General features: G+C 36.8%; 1 protein-coding gene across 2 annotated transcripts in view; it reads left to right on the top strand.

Annotated features, from left to right (window-relative positions):
- ADK (adenosine kinase) overlaps window positions 1-21,197 on the top strand; it is a 270,648-nt gene that overhangs the window by 212,896 nt on the left and 36,555 nt on the right. For both annotated transcript variants that reach the window (XM_031603000.2, XM_031602999.2), the window contains exons 8-9: window positions 13,910-13,945; window positions 19,628-19,742. In XM_031603000.2, coding sequence (XP_031458860.2) covers window positions 13,910-13,945; window positions 19,628-19,742 — 151 coding nt within the window. The remainder of the gene's footprint in view (window positions 1-13,909; window positions 13,946-19,627; window positions 19,743-21,197) is intronic.

Below are 21,197 nucleotides of genomic sequence, written 5' to 3'. Positions count from 1 at the left end.
AAATAATATTTCATGTTCAAGAAGACATTTTCCTACATTTTAAGTTTAAATTCATAAAGAAAACAAGATCTTGGCTACTTAACAGCTTGTTAGTGCTATAGACCATAACACAAAATAGTGAGTTTTATTCCCTTCTTCTTTTTCTACTTTAGAAATCATCTATTATTTATTTAATGGCAAAATTGTAAAGAATTCAGGTAGCATTCTTGTGTATCTTGGAGTGCAGCTTGCTAACACCAATAGAAAAGAGAAAAGACAAGAATGAGATTTGAGATTTCCCAAATTACCCTTATCCACCGGGGCAGTGGCAAGCTATCCCATTGTGGCTCATGACTGGTGAAAGTTCTTTTTTTTTTTTCTTTTTTTTTCCATGGATCTAGACTTCTCCCTCTTATAGCTGAGTTGTGTTTTCTCATGTGTAGACAGTGTGAGAAAACCTGAATGCATGTAGCAGTTGTGAACATGGAGATTCAAAGAGAAGCAGTCTGGAGACTTTAATGGTGCTACGCCGCCTGATACAAACATGTCTAAAGATTTGCACTGTCTCTGACAGACATGGAGATACTAGTTCCTCTATGTTCCTATATAATTTACCAGATAGTCTTGAAACCTACCTGTTGTAAGGGTAACCTCCAGCAGGTCAATGCAGTATGACCACGTAACTTCATGCTGATGGGCAGATATGGCGGGAAAGAGTCCAGAAAGCCTCTTATCTTTAAAGCTGATCAACTGTGCAGTTGATTAGTCTGGTCACTCTGTCCATACCTCTGCACTTTTACTGCTTTCATAGTCAAGACTGTTTGTACCAGCTGTGATGTTAAAAAGTTTTACGCCTATAGAAATAAGCCAGCCAGATTATTCTTTTTAATCATTATTGGCAATACGTTCAATAGAAAAGTACATTCCTCTTGTATATGGTGAAGTTACAATGTGCATTCACATGTGCTGTCTCTGCAACACACATAGGAGTAAGCTTTCCTCACCTTCTGGATTACGGCTGTCTTTCTCCTCCTGAAGTCTGGTGACCAACTCCTGTTCTGCAGCTACCCAAGTGTTGTTTTTTCTGTCCTCGTGCTGGTGCAGCCACATGGGCTGGGGTGGATTCCAGGGACATGTTCACACACATGCCTCTCTGCTGCCAGGAGCAGAGGACCTAATTTTTTGTCACATGAAAAGAAACTTGTTGGTACAGTACGTTACTAAATGCTAGAAACTTATTTCATGAAATGGGAACACCGCAGGGGAGTCTGGCAAGGACGATATGTTTATGTAACTGAATTGAGTGTTGCAACTGCCATCACTTAGTTCCCTTGGCTGCAGTAAGCAAGTTGTGAGAGAAAAGCAATCCAAACAGAGATCTTCAGGCACCAAGGGCAGCTCTAATTACATGCAAATAATTAATAAAAATGAATTGAAACATTATTAGGAAACACAGATGCCATTCGTTTTCTTACATGATCGTGTATAAGGAGCCCATGGATAAACACCCAGGTTTATGCACTCTTATTTGAAGTACATATTCTTTGGGTGCCTTCAGCACATTCTGATATCCCAGGGAGATTCATGACACAAGAGTAATTGCACATAATGTAAACAAGATCTGCATTAGTTGGCTCTTTTACTCAAACTGCCTTTCCAAGTCCAGATGTGTGATGTGTAAATGTTAGGAGAACAGAGTCCTTATGAAGTAGCTTTATCAAATGCAGCTAGTCTTCCAGCAAAATGGAGAAAATATAAATTGGAGCTCAAGATCTTGGTCAAATCTGGTGCATAAAATTTTATGGTTATATTTAATGTTCCATATGTGCTTTGGACAACTGCCATGTTTGTAAAGAACTGCTTCAATATTATTTTTTAAAAGTGACACTTTTAGCACAGTATCCTCTGCAAACTGTTCACTGCTCACCATGTGAGCCAGCCAGACTCTAAATAAATTGTTTGTTTTCATGGTCTAAACCTAAGATCAAAATGCCTTTTAGAGCATGGCAGTTTTCAAAACATAGCATGTGACTTTTTGAAACATAATTTAGAGTGAGATGATAAACTGGACTGAGGAGAGTGTGGTGCAAAAATCTGACAAGAGACAAGGAATTAGGAAGACGTGTATGTGTCAGCTGATGCTGAATGTGTTCTAGCTTATTGTTTATAACTTAATTATATTTTATTATGTTACATGAGTGCTACTTTTCTCCGTGCTCGTTTAGGAAAAAACACCATCAAAAGAAGGAGATTCTACAAATTGGTTCCACTTTTCAGAGGTCCTAGCTTGTTTTTTTCTTCATTTTCCAATCCCTTAGTAGCTGTCTTTTAAAAAAAGCTTCAAATTCAGTGTGTGGTGTTCTGTAGTTGCAACCACTTTTGCTCTGAACAGTACAACAGTAGTGTTTTAGAATGTTCCAGTCATTTGTTGTATGGTATTTTGTCAAATATTTATTACTCGAATAAGAGAAAGTAATAAATTTTCAAGAGCCCGAATCAGGATGCAAACAGAGTAAAAGAGCAGTACTACTCTGACCCCAGAGCTCTTTTCAAATTTTGCATAAAATGAAAGAGATGCAGCATCATGGAAAAAATTGCAAGTGTTTCTTTTCTTGTGTTGGAAAGTATGAGGCAAACTAGATTGCGATAGCTTCTGTTATATTTAAACACAAATATAATGCTACAGACAGAAGGAAAGAAAAAGATTATTTACACTTCTAAGCACTCAGGAGGTGTGAGAAATCTGTAGTGAAGGGCTAGAGCAAGAATGCAGCTAAAAATAACCTGTCCAAAACTGAATTACTGCTACTACTATTACTACCACTGCTAACTTCAGCTTCAGAATGTCTTGCAGCCATAGATTTATCGTGTAATGAAATAAGAAATGTATCCAGTACAATTTTAGGTATATTTCAGGTTCATTTACAATACACCAACATGTAGTAAGTAAAAATATAACTGTATATTAAGATATAATGTTAATCTGTTATTTCAGTAATTAAAAAATGTTTGCTAGACAAATCCTAAAATAAATGTAGCATTTTAAAGGTACAGAATTGGAGTTTTAAGTGGTAACTGTCCTGAAGTAAAGGTGAGGATTAAAATTGCTCTTTGAATCTTGGAGAATGTGCACGAGTTAGAATCAAAGTTATTAAGTTATTTGTACAGTTACTTATGTGGAAATCTTTGAAAGCATTAATGGTTGGAATCTTTGACGTACTTTTATGATCCTTTAGAATGTACAGCTGATGCCATTAGAAGATTGTCCTTGCTTAGCAGAGATTTAGAGAGCTGCTCTGTGTGAAAAGAGCACAGTCGAAACTGAGTTTTCTCTTGTTCAAATCTTACATTTCCCTTTCATGTGAAACGAGACCAAATTTTACTTTTCACTTTGTCTTTAAAAGTTAACTGCGTGAATCTATAAGCTGGAGAACAATAGTTCATAGTACATAGATCATGTTCTCAGTCATAACACTGCAAGAAAAATCTATTTGCACATAAATGTTTTACAACTACTTAATGTATTGAATGATATCTTTAAGAGAGAACAGATCCTAATTAATTTCTACTACGTGTTACTAAGGTGAAATTACTTCATAGTAACAAAAATACACATCAGTACTATTAAACATGAATGCTGATGTAACTAGCATATATAAAGCAATACATGGGGATCTTCATAACCTTCAAGCACTCAGAAAACTTCAAAGAGCCAGTGAATTTTGGTGGTTTAGTTGCTGTGATTCCGTAGTGGATTTTTTTATTTTTTTATCCTTGTTATAGTTCTAATGTGAACCACTGATTTAACCAGAAATAATGGGTGCATGTAGAAGACCAGAACAGGCAACTATATATGCATTTGGGAGTTATATATATGTGTGTGTGTGCATGTATATATATATATGTATGTATGCACATATATATACATATATGTATGTATGTACATAAAGTTAATTTAACAGGGAAAGCAAATACCTGACAGGCAAAGTTGCAATGGATTCAGTTTCTTGTTACTGTAACTCCTATATATCCAGTGCGATGATCACTTTGAAAGGGAGAGGTTTGAATACAGTTATCCATGTTATAATGCATTGCGAAAATTACACTTTTAATGAATAAGTTGTCACATATTAGTTGAAAGACGATGCAGGAATGCAGTTTTTCATGCATTATTTAATTTTGAAGGTTTTTTTTTTTATATATATAGCAAATCATACATATTCATCATTTTGTATTCTTTCTTTTATAATTTTTCTTATTTTCAATGAGAGTGTGATTTCTTAAAAGTAGAAAAAAATGCTAAGAAAACGTTGCTTTCCGGCAGAGGAATTTTGAACCTCTCTTCCTGAAAAAATTTCACTTTAATCTTTGAAGACATGGTTAAAAAAAAAAAAAAAAAACAATCAATAGGATAGCCATGATCTAATTTTTAAAAGAGAAAGCAATTGTAGTGGAAGAAGAGTGATTTGAATATGTGAAGAAATTGATTATAGATCATTTGAATATATGCAGCCCAAAGCAAGCCAGGTTTCTTAAAGTCAATGTGAAGTAAATATTTAGGCAAAGTTCAGTAGTAGAGACATGAGTAGATTAGCTGACATTTTCTTCATCCTTGGTTTCCTTTTGAACGCCATTAGCCCTTTGGACAGCAGAAGCTGAGTAGAAGGTTTTTCATAGTCTCTGATAGAGATTCTGATTATTTGTTGTAGCAGCTTGTTCTGGTTCACTGTGACTGTAGTTAGTTTCTTTAGTTGTATCTTTTTCTATCCTAACAATCACATAATTTTCCTTTATACATCAATAAGGTCTTTGACAAAGTCTTTCCCCATCTACCTAGACCCGACATGGATTTTATCTTGTACTTCCAGTCAGTAGCTACTATCTTAAAGCAAAGTATAATGTCAAGTTTTTAATGTCAGATTTTGACAGAATGGAGAAATGGGCTGACAGGAATCTCATAAAGTTCAGCAAATGAAAATAGAAGGTACTCTACCTGGGGAAAAAATAGCCTCATGCATCAAGACAGGCTGGAGACCAAGTAGGTGAAGAGAAGCTAAGGGCCTCAAGAAGAGGTTCAAAGGGATCTTATTAACACCTAAATACCTAGTGAGAGGTGATAATCAAGATGAATCCAGGCTCTTCACAGTGATACTCAGTGACAGAACGAGAGACAGTGAGCATAAATTGAAATACAGGCAACTCTCCTTAAGCATAATGAAAAAACTTCTACTGTGAAGGTGGTCAGATGCTGAAAGAAGTTGGAGGAGCAGTGCAGAGTCTGTCCTTGGAGATATTCAAAACAGTCTAGGCTAACCTGCTTCAGCTGACCTTGTGTGAGAGAGTGGTTGTACTAGATGAGCTTCAAAGGCACTTTCCAATCTCAACCTGGGATTCTGTAATAATTCTTCAAAATATTGTGGAATTTCTGGTCTTTCTAATTATCTTGCTTGTTTTCTCTTTCATCCTCTGCTCTGCCTAAAGCCATCTCAAGTTCAGGTTGGCTTCTTTTAGAAATAGGACCAACATACCAAGAAGGCATTCATCCTCAAGCAGTTATAGGTCAGAAGCAGACAAATACTAATTATAACTACTACAATTTTTTTTTAAACGATTCAAGAAATTAGCAACCTGTCTGACTAAAAGTGCCTTAGTCACATCGGGAATTAGAGCTCATGTTCTTCTTTTGGAACCACAGTGACCTACCCATGGTCGGATTGCAGTGTTGCAGTTCAGGAGTGACCGTGCTGTGAGAGAGCAACTAGTGCAGACTGGTAACAAGGATTTTCTTTTCAGTAGCTAACATGGGAAATGCAAGAGAAAACTTGAATATCTGGTTCTTGAGCACAGATAAATGCATTATCATATTAGTGTGAAAGAGCACAACAGACTCTAATAAGAAGCTATAAGACAACTGGGTTAAACTTAATCGAAGGGTAAAATGCATATTATTAATATCTGTTTGAAAGTTAGCATTAATGCTGGAGATCGCAGTGAGCAGTTGTTTTTTTTTCTTGCAAAGGTTAATAAGCAGTGCAAGTCTAGCACATGAAGTGAGTTATGTGATGATTATTCTTTATAGAGTTTCCAATGCCATATTCTTGGTTATAATTCTAAATGTCTGTGCATGACATCATGCAAAACAAAGTACAGAAAACAGCTAAATTCTACTGCTAAAAATGTGTTAACCTTCTAGCTAGAATAGACATGTCCTGTTGTATCCCAGCACTTTTAGCACAGTATCTGATTATTCTCTTCAACTGAAATTGCTAGATGAGAATATCTTGTCAGTGATTTCAGGCTACTCTGAGTGGTTGCAATCATAGAAGGCCTTGTTGGAAATGATGCAATCTTTTATTTCTGTTTGTCATCCTTGAGCCAGAAGGTTAGTACAAAGAGCTTATAATGTACAGTATTAAAGGCTTCAAAAGATCCCACATATCTTTTATTTTTTATATGTGTATAAAGCTCTTATCCTCTAGCTATTAAATTCATTTTATTGTTTGTTTTCATTTTTATTATGTTCTATTCCTTTGGTGATGATTAAAGAAGGAGTCTCTCTGTTCTGATCACGATGCATTTTATTTTTAAGATAGCAATAGGCACATTTGTATAAAGAGATGGTGTAAGGAAGTTCACTAATTTGGGGCTTATAATCTGTGAGGAGAGAGAAATGTACAGTCAGAACCAGTTCAGTTCTTTAGGTAAGGATGTAGGGTAGAGATATAAGTAATAGCTTTTTATCCGTCATAAAATTTCAAAATGGCTCAGAGGCATATCACTGCTGCAGCTGTGGCAGACCTTGTTATGGCATTACACTCCGACTCAGGATGATTTTTTCCATAGAAAATTCTAGCAGGAACTATAGTTCTGGTAATAACATAAGTAGGAGAATAAATAACTTGAATATTAACAAATTGTATATAATATAAATTGTATAAACAGATGCTCCAGCGTGAACCCAAGCAGGAGAAGAAATGTATTTCCTTTCTTCATTCTTTTCACACTGATTTTTCAGACAAAACCCACTGGTAGAATGCCAGAACCCCCTCTGAACATTACAACTTTAATCCCATATGGCATTTCTACTTGTTCTGATTATTCATTTCACTATTATTAATTTATATTTTCACTTTCACTACATTTTCACTTTCACAGTGTGAAGGTAGTATAGTTATAGTTGCTAGTATCTTTCATATTACTAAAGCAAACTGAGAAAATATTTTAGGATATATTTTAGCAAGGATATCTTTGCTATCCTTTGTGGAAAAAAAGCTATTTTCAGATCTGGGACTAGTCATGGTAGGAGTAAAGAAAGGAAAAAAACACTTGGTGTTCCTTTACAATAATCTGCCCATGCAACTGATGCCAGCTGTGCTTTCTTCAGTAATGCCCAGTGAGGGATAGATACTTGTTCAGATACTGCTGATTCTCATTGCTGGTTCTCAGGCTGTCTGCAGAGTCTGTCCTTTCTGTGACCAGCTTTTATTGATCTTCTCTGAAATGTGAACAGGTGTATCCTAATGACCAAATCAAGAATTAGTGCTTATCAAAGGAAAATAATACTGGAGCATTATATTCCTGTAACATATCCCCAAGTATAGCGCAAACTTTATCAGCAGTAGCAAAATTTCATCAGGTATGCATTTGTTTCAGAAAATATGCTGGGTGGTTCTTTAGACTTCTGTTTCTCAAACTCTCATGTAACCCATATCGAAGCAAGCATTTCTGGAGGACAGGGAAAAAGAAAAAAATTGCATTCCCCTCTTGGCCTTTATAAATGGCCATCTTTTAATAAAGACATATGAGCTTGCACTGCTTCTATATAGTGAAAATGTAGTGATAGCTGACTTTTAAATCAGATTATAATGACACGCAAGGCTGGATAGGACAATCTAAGAATTTTGAGTAACTATTGATAGCTATTTAGCACTGAATTGAAGAGGGATCTGTGTAACTTCTCACAAGCTGCAGTCGGTATACTACTGGCTCTAAAGCTTAAAGATCCAGCTGGAAGTATATTCTATAGATTTTCTATCAATTCATTTTCAAATAGCAGAATGATAACAGCCATTTGTTGAAGTCATGTTTTCAATTTTCAATGGATCTTCAGGTAGTCTAACAGTGTCTGCCTCTGATTACTTAGATATGTCATGACTACTATTACCCCAGCTTTGACATCACCTTTATTTCATGGAATCATAGAACTGTTTGAGTTGGAAGGGACCTTTTAGGACCACCTAGCCCAACTTCCCTGCAATGAACAGGGACAACTACACCTAGATTAGGTTGCTCAGTGCCCCACCCAGCCTGATGTTGAATGTCTCAAGAAATGGCTCAAGTTTGGCTTTTTGTTGCATATTCAGAAAAGAGTGGTGTCACGATGTTAGTGAGTGAATGTGTGACATCTTTGTTACAATCCAAAGGCAGCGACTGAAAATCCACTGTCATATCTGTGCCTTGAGACAAATGCCATTACCAGGATCATATTTAGTGTATACTGGCCTAGAGCTGGAGGAGTGCAAAACATGGCATGATACTGCTCGTTAGTCCATGTCCTTAAAAACTAGCTTAGCTCCCACACTTTGGTGAGTGTTTTGTGAAAGAAATACCAAAAGCAGGGGCTTATGGTGATCTTGACAGTAGTATTCTTCATGACTGTATGGCTGATGAATAACTAATCTCACATAATAAGAGGGAGCTTTTAACAAAAGAAGATGACTTTTAAGGGCTTGTATTCAGAATTACTGGACAAAGCATACTGCTGAGACCAGAGATTCTCAGGACCTATGGAGTTCGTAAAACAGAGTATAGCTCTGAGAGCAGAGTTTTATAAGAAAGTTCTTTGTTAGAAACAGAGATGACAATGTGAAAGTGACAAAGTAACAGGGTAATAGGTAGGACAAATGCGTCTGCCTAAGGAAAGCTGAATTAGAAATGCAAGTGTTTGAAATTTTATTATAATGAAAGAAGACTTTCATGTCTGTAGTATGGTGAGAGAAACAACATTTTTTATTTCTTTTTTCAATTGTTGTTTTAGAAAGCTTTACTTTATGTTAAGAAATCACGTATAAAAGCATCTATTTCAGAAACACAAATCTTTAACACCTGTCTCTATTATTTGAGTCAATCTTGTGCAGAATTAGGTTGTAGATATCAGTGTACATCACTTGAATGAGTCTTCCCTATATCCTCATTTGCTTATTTTACTTTGTTGTCAGTTGTTTCACTTAGATAACAGGGTCTGAATGTTAGAGAAGATTTGTGCAACTGCTAACACTTCGTTTCAGCAAACACAACAGGCTGTAGAAAAGCCAGAAAGAATACAAAGAACAAAAAGTTATAGCAGGATTAGAGATGAACTCATCAGTGATTTGATAGTACTAAGTGGCTATATAATTGCCTTTGATGTGTTAAAGGAAACAGTGTAAATGGAAGCAAACTATCTGTTCATAAGGCAGTTGTGCAACAGCAATACTCTGAAGCTGAAGAAAGAAATGTTTAAGATAGATTTTTAGAAGATATCAGCAGAAAAAGAAGCGTAGTGGTAGAGGTACTATTTAGCTTGTAATCAAACATGGCTGGCACCAGTAGAAGTGGTTCCAGCAAATGCAAACAGGCCATGGATGGTCCAGATAGTCATTTGCTGGTTTTTGTTTGCTGTTATTTGCTTGTTGCTTGTTGTTTCTTGTTGTTACTTGTTTTTCTTGATGCCTCTAATTTAGTGCAGGCATCTCCCTCTTCCCTCTACAGTTATTCATGTTGTATAAGTCTGTGGTGGCTAAGATTTTGTTGATTTATGGGATGGGGTAAAGACACTGAGTCACGGATTTGTTGTGCAGAAAAAGGAGATTGTATTCCTGGAAATGTGAACAGGGCTTGTTTTTGGGGGGCTTATTTTGGGTAAATCAAAAATTTATGGTTGCTGGAATGGGAACTCCATCCTGTTTTTTTGTTTCTTTTCTTTCATTTCCTTTTTTTTTTTTTTTTTTTTTTTTGTAGCTGGGGACATGATCTGGAAGGGTGGGAGAATAGCAAGGATGGGAGGCTGTCAAAGAAAGTTAAGGAGAGAGAATTAGAGGGAGCTGAACAGGGCAGTGCTGTAACACGTGAGTTATAGGTTATTCTGTGAGATGCCTTCTCTATTAAGAAGGAGGGAGGCGTGCAATTAGCTCCAGCGTCTCCTGCATTTGTGTTCTTGTGTAATTATGGGAAGTGCATTCAGTGTGCAAAGGTATCATTGCTGTCCTGCTGTTTTATCATTTCTTTATGAGATAATGTTGATTTCAGCAGTGAAATGCAAATTTAGTTTACAGTGCTCCTTTCCTCTGTATAAAGGTTAAAATGTGTATTGTAGATAATACTGTTGGTGATGCTTCTGAAACGGTCTTCTGTCATCTAATTTCAGAAATATGAGAATTTAAATGCTGTTCATTGCAATTTAACCCAATATGCATGTTGTTAGCATTTTGGCTATAATTTGGCCAGCTTATTATTAAAAACCTACAAAAAATTATTACCTACGAAAAATGAATACATAGCGAGTCTTCTGGCAAAATGAACGTTCAAATTATTGAAGTGAAGCCAACTTAACTCTTTAATCCCAAAATTCTCCTGACACAGTGGTTAATTCCTGAGGGTGAAGAAGCTAATGGCTTCTGTCTTAAGAGGGTATATTTTGGTTTACTTGTGAACAAGGTGCTTCTATTGCTGATGATAAAAGGGCCCCAAATTCTAACAAGCCCTATTACAATTGACTGGAGTGTAGGTTATAGGTGGTTCCGTTTACTAAATGCTGGAGCTTCAACAGGAACAAAATATGTGCAAAAAGGGAATAGTTTTCAGCTATCAAGAGAGTCAAATGTAACAGCAAGACCAGTACTGAAGGAGGTTGTCTTTTTTATTGTTATCTCTTTATCTTGCTTTCCTGTGTAAACTGCTCGTTATTGTGCAAAGAAAGGGTGTGTGTTGACTTTGGTGACATGGTGTTACTCCTTTAAATGACACTGTATGCTGTTTACTTCAATGTGACTGTATGTTTTGGGATTATTTTTTTCCAAAACGGCAGAAGCCAAATAATGTTTCGTAACTGTTAACAAATCCCATTTCTGCTTTAGGTGGTACAGCAACAAATGTGCTCTTGTGGAAGATAAAGAGCCTGTATAAAAAAGGAGTGTGAGCTTTAAAATATATTTATTATTTAAGAGAAGAAAGGTGGTGGAGAGGATGTTATGAAGTGAGATGCACTATAGACACAAATGGAAAATAGATCTGAAAATGCTGACTTGGAGTAATGAATGAATAACACCTAAAGTTTATCAGAACCAAAAGAACTCCTGACGTGAAATGAAGCTTCCTAAGAAAATTCTGTTCTGTTGCTGTTTTGCTTTGCTGTTGTCGCATGTCATGCATGAATGGAAATGCTGCATTCTCTGGGGAGCAGTAATGCTTCTGTGTAGGTTGTTTATTTCCTTAATCCCTCCTTCTCCGTGATTTCCAATGTCAGATATAAAATGGAAAGCCTGTAAATACAGTGATTATCATACTGATTATCACCTGCATCAGGGAACGCCCTGGCTGGCCGCCGTAACCCCAGCAGTCTCCACATGTTACAGCCACTTCGATTTTAACCTGACTACTCTATTAGGTACGTGAGGCTCAGTATGAGGTGCCCTAAGGCTGCACAGATGGGGTCCGCTTGTTTCCTGTTCTCACTGTTACTGTGAATAGATACTAAAAGCTCCTCATTGCTTTTATCTGGTTAATTTACTTTGAACTGGCCCTGCATTCAGGGCCTGCGGAACATTTCTCACCATTTTGCAAACACCAAACCGTAGCCTCTAAAGATGTGCTTTGAGCTTTTCTCTCCTTTTTTTCTAGAAGGGCCTTAATTCTCATTGCCTGTAATCCTGGGAGACTGATTCTCAGGGAGCAGCAGGCTCCTTACTGGAGGAAGCTGCTCAGGAGGTGTTGTGGGGTTTGGTTGACAGGAGAGAAGAAAATTAAGATTGCTGCTGTTCTTTGGCACGTACAGACACCTTACATTAGGGGTCAACCTGTGATTGTGTGCTGGCTACCATTGCTCATGTCGCTGGGCAACAGACCAGGCTAAAAGACGAAGCTCCAGCAGGAAAATCCTAAGATAAGATGCTTTTTGCCAAATGTGCAATCCGTTTGTACTTTCTTGTGGAAGAGCCAGGTCTTTCAAACCACATCTGCTATGCATGGGTGCCCCAGAACAGAAAATTAAGATGAATTCTCTCAAAGTCTCTCACATAAGGAAGTACTACTTAACTGGAATAGCTTTTATTTCACAGATGTAAGAATGTACTGGTGTCCAGTTTCCTGCCCAAACAATAGTTTAACACAGATGTTAATGTCCTGCTGCCTTGGGCATTAAAGAAATCCCTTAGGACAGATCAGTGCAACCTCCAATTTCACTCACATGACCAAAAACCTGAGGTTACAGAAGTTATTTGGCTGCAGTATGTAATCGTTAGTTTATTTTCTTATTCTCTATCCTCCTTATCACTCTCTTATTCCTCTTATTTTATTTTTTTGTGGGATTTTTTTCTGTGTCCAAGTCTCATTTGAGGCTTTCTTGATTGTGCTGTGGTTCATTGTAAGTGCATCACTGTATAGTGGGAGCTCACAGGCTCCTTTTTTCATATGAGCATAGGCTTTGTTAATCACATGCTGCTTTAGGAAAACACTGCATGATATCTTTGAACCCTACACTCCTTCTTGACAGCCAGGCTAGCAAATGTCATTGACTGTGTGATGTACAAGAAGGAATTCAATTGTAAGTAAATTGTCAAAGTGGCTAACCTTGCCCGCACCCAATTGTCAGGACCATGATTCAGTTTTTCTGTCAACATCAGCTAAGGCTAACCCGGTCAGCCTTATGTTTCTGCAGTGAAGCAGCCTGAGGAGTTGTGCTTTTCAGCTGATCGCATTTTATTAACCTCAAGTTACTGTTGTTATAATCAATTGTACCCACTTCGGATTCGTAGATTGCCCCCAAATTGGCAAATCATATAGATCCACAAGTATGTATTTTCTGCAGTATTAAAGCTGTCACAGGGACACTGGCCTTAAATGGTGCGGTACGGTAGTTATTTTTGTTTAGTTGGATCAGCTCTCTGTTCAGGCTCAAGTCTTATCCTTCTATTAATGTCACTTGGCAAAGATAATCTGGAAGATTGCAAGTTAAAATGTAAAGACTTTGAGCACTGTCAACTGTATTTGCAATGCTGAGGTAGAAAGTGAACAAGGGAAAAACACTGCTGTTGTCTCCTGTCTCCTTGCTTTTATTTCAAAAGAGATTTTAATTGCTCCAATTAATATAAATAAGAAATGAGGACATTCTGATACCCTAATGTTTCCTCTGTTCTTTGAGGAAAAGAACATAGTTAAATTGCCTAAAGCAGTGATTAAGACATCAGAGTGTTTTAAAATGCTCATCTGATTCCACCACAAGGGTTTGAACACATTTTGTACTCCTATTTTTTTTATGCATTGTAGATGACAAATGATTTTTTTAAAATGGCTTTAAAACCCATATCCCATGAAGTGCATCAGTGGAGATAACGCTGTAATTCCAATTCAAAATATGACTGAAGGATATTTGCCTGGATTTGAAATTGTGATTTCCTACTTAAAGTCCTGTGTCCAGAAGTAACTTTCCTCACCTGGAAAATACCATATATTGTACCTTCTTTATTTGAACTTGAGCAGCGTGCTGACATTGTGCTGCTGTTGGGCTGCGGGAAGGAGGAGGAAGCTTTGGGTGCAACTATCAGAATAGAACAACTGTATGTGGGGATATTGAGATAATCGTGTAAAAGGAAAACTGGCTGAATGAGTTTCAAAATGTGTTATTTCTTCATTATCTAGCACTTTATAATTAACTGTTCTTTTTTTATTATTTCAGGAAGCTGCCACTTTTGCTAGAGAGCAAGGCTTTGAGGTGAGTTAACCCACAATTGCACACTAAACAGATCCTAAAGGCTTTTTTCGTGCTGATAATGAAGTTCTTTTGGACAATGATTGATGTGCTATTATACTCTCCAAGCCTCGCAGCGGTTGCCATGGAAACTTGGCAGTCGTCATGGTTTCTTTGTTCTGCCAGCTCAGTGTTATGACGCACTCTGCTAGGTCTGCACCCAACATCGCCTACAGATGTTATTTATTGAATTTTGAAAAGCCTCTTGGGAAGCCGAGAGGTTGGGCACGGTTTCAAGCTGCCTCTGCAGATATGGGACCTGTCAGTTTGTTCAGTTAAAAAGCTACCTCATTAGCTGCATTACACTCCACAAGGATTCACTGCTACAGCAGTGGTGAGGGAAGACTAAATAGAGAAATATAACACCGCTTAAAGATCTTAAACCCTGCCATATGCGGATTATCATTATGCAAATGAATTGTAGAAAGGTTGTATATAAAATTGGTAGGTACTGATTAATGTAAACCGCGCTGCTTTTCGAAGGGGTGGTGTGGAATTTCTGTTTCAAAACAGATTCAAGTTGGTGCTTTCCATCTGTGCTCTAAAAATGCTCGATTCCCTACTTTCTAGAAGTAAACACTGTTGATTTTACAGCGATTCTCAGAGCTTTTGATTTCATTTTTCTGAGGTATTTATTTGAGTGCCTAAGCCTTTTTGTTGCCCCTCCCATTGGCTGCATTCAGATAACTCAATCTGGAGAGCTATCAGCTATTGGTCTCTAATGCTGAATTCAAATAGGCAGGTTTTAAATACTATAATTAATGTGACAACAGTTGTACTAATTTCACAGATAGTAAGCGATCTCACTGAAATCTAAATTGCAGAACCGAATGCACATAAATCCTGTTACATGTTTTTTTCAGTGGAATAAGACCCACCTTAATTGATTTGTTTGCAGTGGGGAAGAATAGATAGGAGTTTGACTGCTCAACACCCATTCTGCATAAATAATAGAAGCCGCGCGATTCAAACTGCAGCACTTTAAGAACGTGCCACTTTGTGTGTGGATGGCTGCGTAGGGAAAAAAAAAAGAAAGAAAGACTGGCAGCTTTTGTTCTGCAATTTAGATCTCTTTAGAGCCCTGCACCAGCAGGTACATCAATGCCATCAGTGTTTTAGATATTAAAGCTGTGGGCTGGCCCATTTCATTTTATGTTTGCTAAATTCATGCGGCTGCTTTGTAGAAATCCAGACATTTTATCACTGTCAATTTTCATTTGTATAATCTGTATTGTTAGCATAAAAATACACTTTCAATTTATTCTATCAAATGAATGAATTTCACAGATGCCTCCAAATATATTATGAAGCATAACAAATTATTGGTACCCTCTGGTAGCTAGACAATAAAAAGGAAAGGAAGTAGTGTATTAAGTCTACCCATTCTATACTTTTATTGCCCCCTTGAGCTAAAGACTTTGAATATGCCTGGTTTAAATTCAGTTCTAGTGACAAACTGCTGTTGCTGGTGTCTGCTAACTACCATCGTATTAACCTTTCCATTAGTGCTTGCTTAGAGATTCTAGCACAGCTCCTTCTGAACATCCTAAATCTGCCACATTTGATTACAGCATATCAGTAAAGTGCACAATGATTATGATCTTATCTCTTATTACCCCCTTGCTTGGCAACAACTCTCACGTCAAGTTTCCTGACAAAGATTTGATAAGTGTCCGCTGTGTTGTTTTCCCATTGTGCTGTGAAGGCAAAAAAATGAAAATCACATTGCTAAGAAAGTATCTCAGGAAAAACTTAAAGCTTCAATTAATTTTCTTAGTTAAAGGGAAAAATTCCATCAGGTCTCAAAATCTTGTAAAATGGATTCTGTAATTTATATAGAGAAAGCATAAAAAGGTAAAATAAAGAATTGGAGTGACTAGAGCAAAAATCAGGAGGATATTTGCTATAAAAGTAATGAGAAGTTGCTGTTATCTGAATCTGAATTAAAGATGGAAATAATTTCATTTTATTTAAAAAAAAATTAAAATCAATTCCTCAGAAATCTTTGTCACTGAAGAACAGTTGTGCCTTTTTTTTTTCCTTAATATTATCTCCATTTCTGTCTTGCAGTTAATTCCACAGTTTATGTGACTAAATGCATCTTATAAATGTGGATTAAGTAAAATGGAATTAAAGGAGCAGATGTATCTAAGCTGCCATGGAAATAATTTTTCCTGTTAAAGATGATGCTTTTCCATGAAGTACATATTGGTTAGGGAACCAAATCAAAGAGTTTTGATACCCTGGGATAAATTTCAGTCTTAAAAGCAGTGAGATCCACTTCACAGATCCACAGTTGTCAGTGGATTTATGCTTGTTCAGTTCATGGCTGTGATGGTCCCAGCTTTTTTTATGACTGTTCAGGGACAAGGATCAGACCTGCCCAACTATCAGAATCAGACTCAAGTGTTTTCTAAGATACTCACAAGTATCCTGTGAATTTGTGGCACCTTAAAGAGGCATTAAGTCCACAAACCTACTGTTCAGCCGTGTCTGTAGGTGCAGGTGTATTGAGTCACTACAAGTAAATATTATTCATTATAGCTCTTTGACAATATTGTGTACACGCTGAGCAGAAATAGGAGATGACAGCATTTCATACCATTTGCCTGACAGCAAATTGAGGGACATAGTACTGCTGCAGTCCTAAGTTGTAAATACTCACCTGCTCCAAAACGTCACAGTTGTACCCTCAAAATAAAACACAGTGATAAGGCAAAGATGTATACTGGAAAAGTTAAGCCTTCCCAACGTTAAAGTCCCAGCTCTTTCACTATATAAACTATTTTATTCTCTTCTTTGAAAAATTTCAGTATGGAAAGTGATTTTGGCTAAAAGCACCAAGTTAATTCTCTTAGAAGATGATATTAGTTACTTTAGAAGACTGTATAAGCAGACACAAGTCTCCAAACCAGCCTGTTTCGATATTCCTACCTTTTGAAAAAATTCTTTCCACCAGATACCTTTCTTCTACTGTTATATTCCTATTACATATTTAATTCTTCCTAAAAGCACATATGCATTTTACTTTCTTTTACAGTCTCCTCTATTTCACCCTCTACCATCATTTTTCACTAGTATTTTTCCTTAGAGCCCTCTTTCTCTTATATAAATTCATCTTTTTTCTTCCTTAAACCAAAGGAATCATCTCTTGATCTTGTAATTTTTCCCCTTATAGCTTCCTTACTTTCCTCTTAAAATTTAAAGTACATGTAAATACATTACACAAATGTCTTCAAACTCTTTGATTTCTTTGCCTGCTTTGCTCCACTGTAAATGTGCTTAATAAAGTCATTAGGAGCTGCTTCCTCCTTAGCAAAAACTAACCTCCTCCCTCCTGTTTTTTCTTGGTATCCATGATTGCAGTTTTATTTCACAGACCTCTTAATTGTCAAGACCTCAACGAGGTCAGAATGTAGGTGAGCCTTCAGAAGCTTACAAATTACCAAGTTGAAGGGCTGTAATTCTCCACTCATGCCCTATCCAACAGCTTGTGCCACCAGCTGATACCTTCTACTCACAAATCTCCTCTTAAAAAGACATTTGAAAACAAAAGAACAGCAGTTGCAATTATTTTCTCTGGCATTTTAAGGGGCTTCTTGCCTTCTGAGAATTAGGGCTAAGGTGGCCTCTGTTTGCTCTCCATCTGCTGAGGGGTTCAAGGTTCCTCAGTCTTCTCCAACACTAGAGGTTGCCTTTTGAAAGCTCATGATAAGAGTCTAAACAGGAGATGAAATAGTACAGATGTGTTAGTATAGTAAACTGTACATGGAGATTAAAAGTATGAGAGAATTCAAATAAGACTTAAAGAGAGCAGTAAGTAAGGGCAAATTATTATAGTGTTTGACAAATGTGTATTAATCAATATGAGCTCACTGACTACCAGAGAGAAGAGAAATTAAAGAGAGGCTAGAACTATTGCAAAAGAGCTGGATAATTTTCACTTAAAGGGATATTGGTAAGTGCAAAGCTCAGGCTTGTTCACTGTCCGTGGAAAGGTGAAATGCTGTCAGTGGTGTGATCAACAAGATTGCTAAAAAGCAGCAAGTAACTGGGTGGTGTGTAGATTATAGTTCTTACACTGCTTAACTGAGCTGCTGATGAAAAACAAGTGCACTTGTGAAAATCAGCAGCTGCAGTCAAAACTGCACATGCAGGACCTGGTTTTAGAAATAACACTAAATGCTGATTTTAGAGGAATAAAATCAATTTATTAATACAAATTAATTGTAACTCTGGTAAATGACTTGATACCACTCTGGACAGCTTTATAAATGAACTCTATTAATTATGTAATTGTGTCAAAATGAGTTGGGTTTCATAATGGAAGAGATCACAAAAAAAATGCAGAAAGTATAGTTATGCTTTCATATTATATTCAACACCAGGCCCTCACCACGTCTGCTGCGTTTCACTGTGGTGGCAAGTACATAAGTGCACACACTGTGTGGTGTTATTTAACACATGTAGGAATAAAATGCAGCTCAATAGATAACACAGAGAATTATCTGTCTTACTTTCATCCTGTTAAGTATATATATATGTGTGTGTATATATATATATATATATATATATATGATGGCAAGAAATAGGTTTATATATACACCAAACTTAATCTGTGGAACTTACTGACTTGAGATAAATTTGAGAACAAAATCTTCCATAGATCATTATAAAAGGTTTTAATGCTTCTACTAATAACAGGAATACTTAGATTAGATTGAAAACTAAATAAATTAGAAGTTGCAATGGTTGTGTTTCAAACCATACAGCAACTCAACTACGAGAATAGGAAGGATGATATTCTAGTGACAAGCTGTGCTGTTGTTGGGTTTCTTGCATCAAGTACAACATTTCAAACTTGTTGCTGCCAAAGGCTTTGGATGGATATCTGGTTTGGTTCATTATGCTAAGTTCTCAGTTTATAGCTAGATGTGCTGTGGTGTACAAAGTCCCTTTAAAGCAAAGATTCTTAAATTTTTTGCAGCTTTTCCTCACTTCAGAAAACTGTGGGATGTTCTGTGCCCCACTGAGTGGCTCCCACCTTTTCGTTCCCTACATCTCAGTGATGCAGAGAGCTAGTGAGCACACAGCATGTCCACCTGGGCTCCACACCTTTGAAGGTGCTGCAGGGTGCAGTGGTTTTACATGTTGAGATCAATTGCTGTAGGGGATTTCAAGAAACAATGTTTGTTATCCTTCTGAAATCAGAGGGATTATAGTACTATCAAACCTGACTAGATGGAATGAAAATCAAGCTCAGAGTTTATCTGAAGTATTCTCTTGCAAATTTTATTTTTAATTTTATGGTAGGTACGGTTAGAATCCAGTCAGCAGCAAAAAAAACCCAAGCCCACTAATTGCTCGTTAGGAAATGCTCTGTAATTCCTTTGTTAGCTTAGCAGTTTTGTAGCAATTGGAATAGCTGAACTATCATTATCAAGATTAAAAACAATGGTCTCATAGTACTACATAAACCCTTAGGAGAATGAAGTATTCTTCCGTTTAAAAATCTTCCTCTACTGACAATGTAGTCTATTTTTTACTAGCCATAAGAAAATAAATATTTTGATCTGCTATTAAAGTTCCAATCTTTCACTGCTCTAATATGCTGGTTACAAGAATTTTCTTTCTCCCTGTTAATAGACTGAAGACATTAAAGAGATAGCCCGGAAGACACAAGCCCTGCCAAAGGTGAACACTAAAAGGCAACGAATTGTAATCTTTACCCAGGGGAAAGAGGACACTGTAATGGCTACAGGTATATTTTTCATATCTTTGTTGTCACTCAGTAAATATTCTAGTTAAGCAACAACGAATTCTGGTTTTACCTATTATAATTGTTAAATGGTAGGCAGAGCATTTGCCTTTTGATGTTAGTGTTTCTCATCTCTGTTATGCTTCTAATCGTTTTAAGATTCTGAATTTGAGAAGTTAATATTTCACAGGAATGCCTGAGAATTTAGTTCTGAACATGTGAAGTACTTCTATATAACACAGATCTAAAATATTGATCCAGTTGGTTTTGCTCAGATTTTATGACTTGAGATTTTATCTGTGTAGCCATCTTTGCTGCAAACAAGAACACACTATGCCTGCTGAGAACAGCTGTGCAACAGTAGAGTATATTTAAACATTTGTGAAAAGGAGGAAGTGAAATCCAGTACTAAGTGAATTTCCAGGCTTTTTTGCTTTGAGCAGAAAGCTCACTTCAAGCTTTTCTCAGCTGTCTGCTCTTCTATTCTCAAAGGAATATGTGAGAAAAAGGTGTTCTAGCAGGGATACAAGTAGTTTGTGCTGTCGAAATTGATGATGTACGACGCACAGATTTAAGCATTATAAACACGACTGCCTACCTTTTGACAGTCTCTTTAATTTTGTCCACCTATGCTTCTAGACTAAATAAAGCTATTAAAAACATGTGCTGTGGTGAGCCATTGTAGTCATTCATTCCTGCACAAGGTAAGTTATTAGTCAAGGTTGAATTCCTCCTTTGGAAATCAAGTGAAGTTGAGGAAGCTTTTCACCTGAGGGACCAGTGCTTACTCATACAATATTTGCCTCAAAATCAGAACTTACTTCAGCCTGTGGCTGCAAGGCTAGGCACTAAGGCACTAAGTAGGTATGTCACCGGTGTATAGATCATTCTTAGCAGCAGTTAGAGTGATTTTTCCAATAGTTTGCTCCTTCCTGTATTTTGTTAGCTACAAACTGATTTAAAGAAAATAGAAAGCAGTCACTGAGAGTTGTGTGTGTGTATCTCGCTGAATAATGATGAAAGCATTGCTTCCAGAATGTTACTGCATTATGTGAATGGCCCATATGGAGGCACTCCACTGGAGTATTGTACAGTTGGCTGAAAAATAGCAGTGTAAAAATGTTTTTATACATGAGATAGTAATAGTGGTAGTAAACCTAAATCTTACATGTAACCCTCCTGTGCTCTTATTTAATTTTCACTATGTACTTATTTTATTCTTCAAACTGTAGTTGTTAACAAATCCATTAATCCCTTCTTTGATATTTTTACAACTGGGGGCTTATTTGAGGACTGACACTTGCTAATCTTAGCTGTTTGTTTGCTATTAAGTGAACTTAAATTAGAAAATGCACTTTATATGCATGATAAATGCAAGATGGATAGGGAGTGTATGCAATGGTGTCAGCTACAAAAGCAAACATGATAAATGTTAAGGCAGTTTTGAGCCGTGGGATA

Source organism: Phasianus colchicus, chromosome 8 (assembly GCF_987193195.1).
Source record: "Phasianus colchicus chromosome 8, bPhaCol1.hap1.1, whole genome shotgun sequence".
NCBI lineage: Eukaryota > Metazoa > Chordata > Aves > Galliformes > Phasianidae > Phasianus > Phasianus colchicus.
The sequence above is the reverse complement of the archived record's forward strand: the minus strand, read 5'-3'. Positions and strand labels throughout refer to the sequence as shown.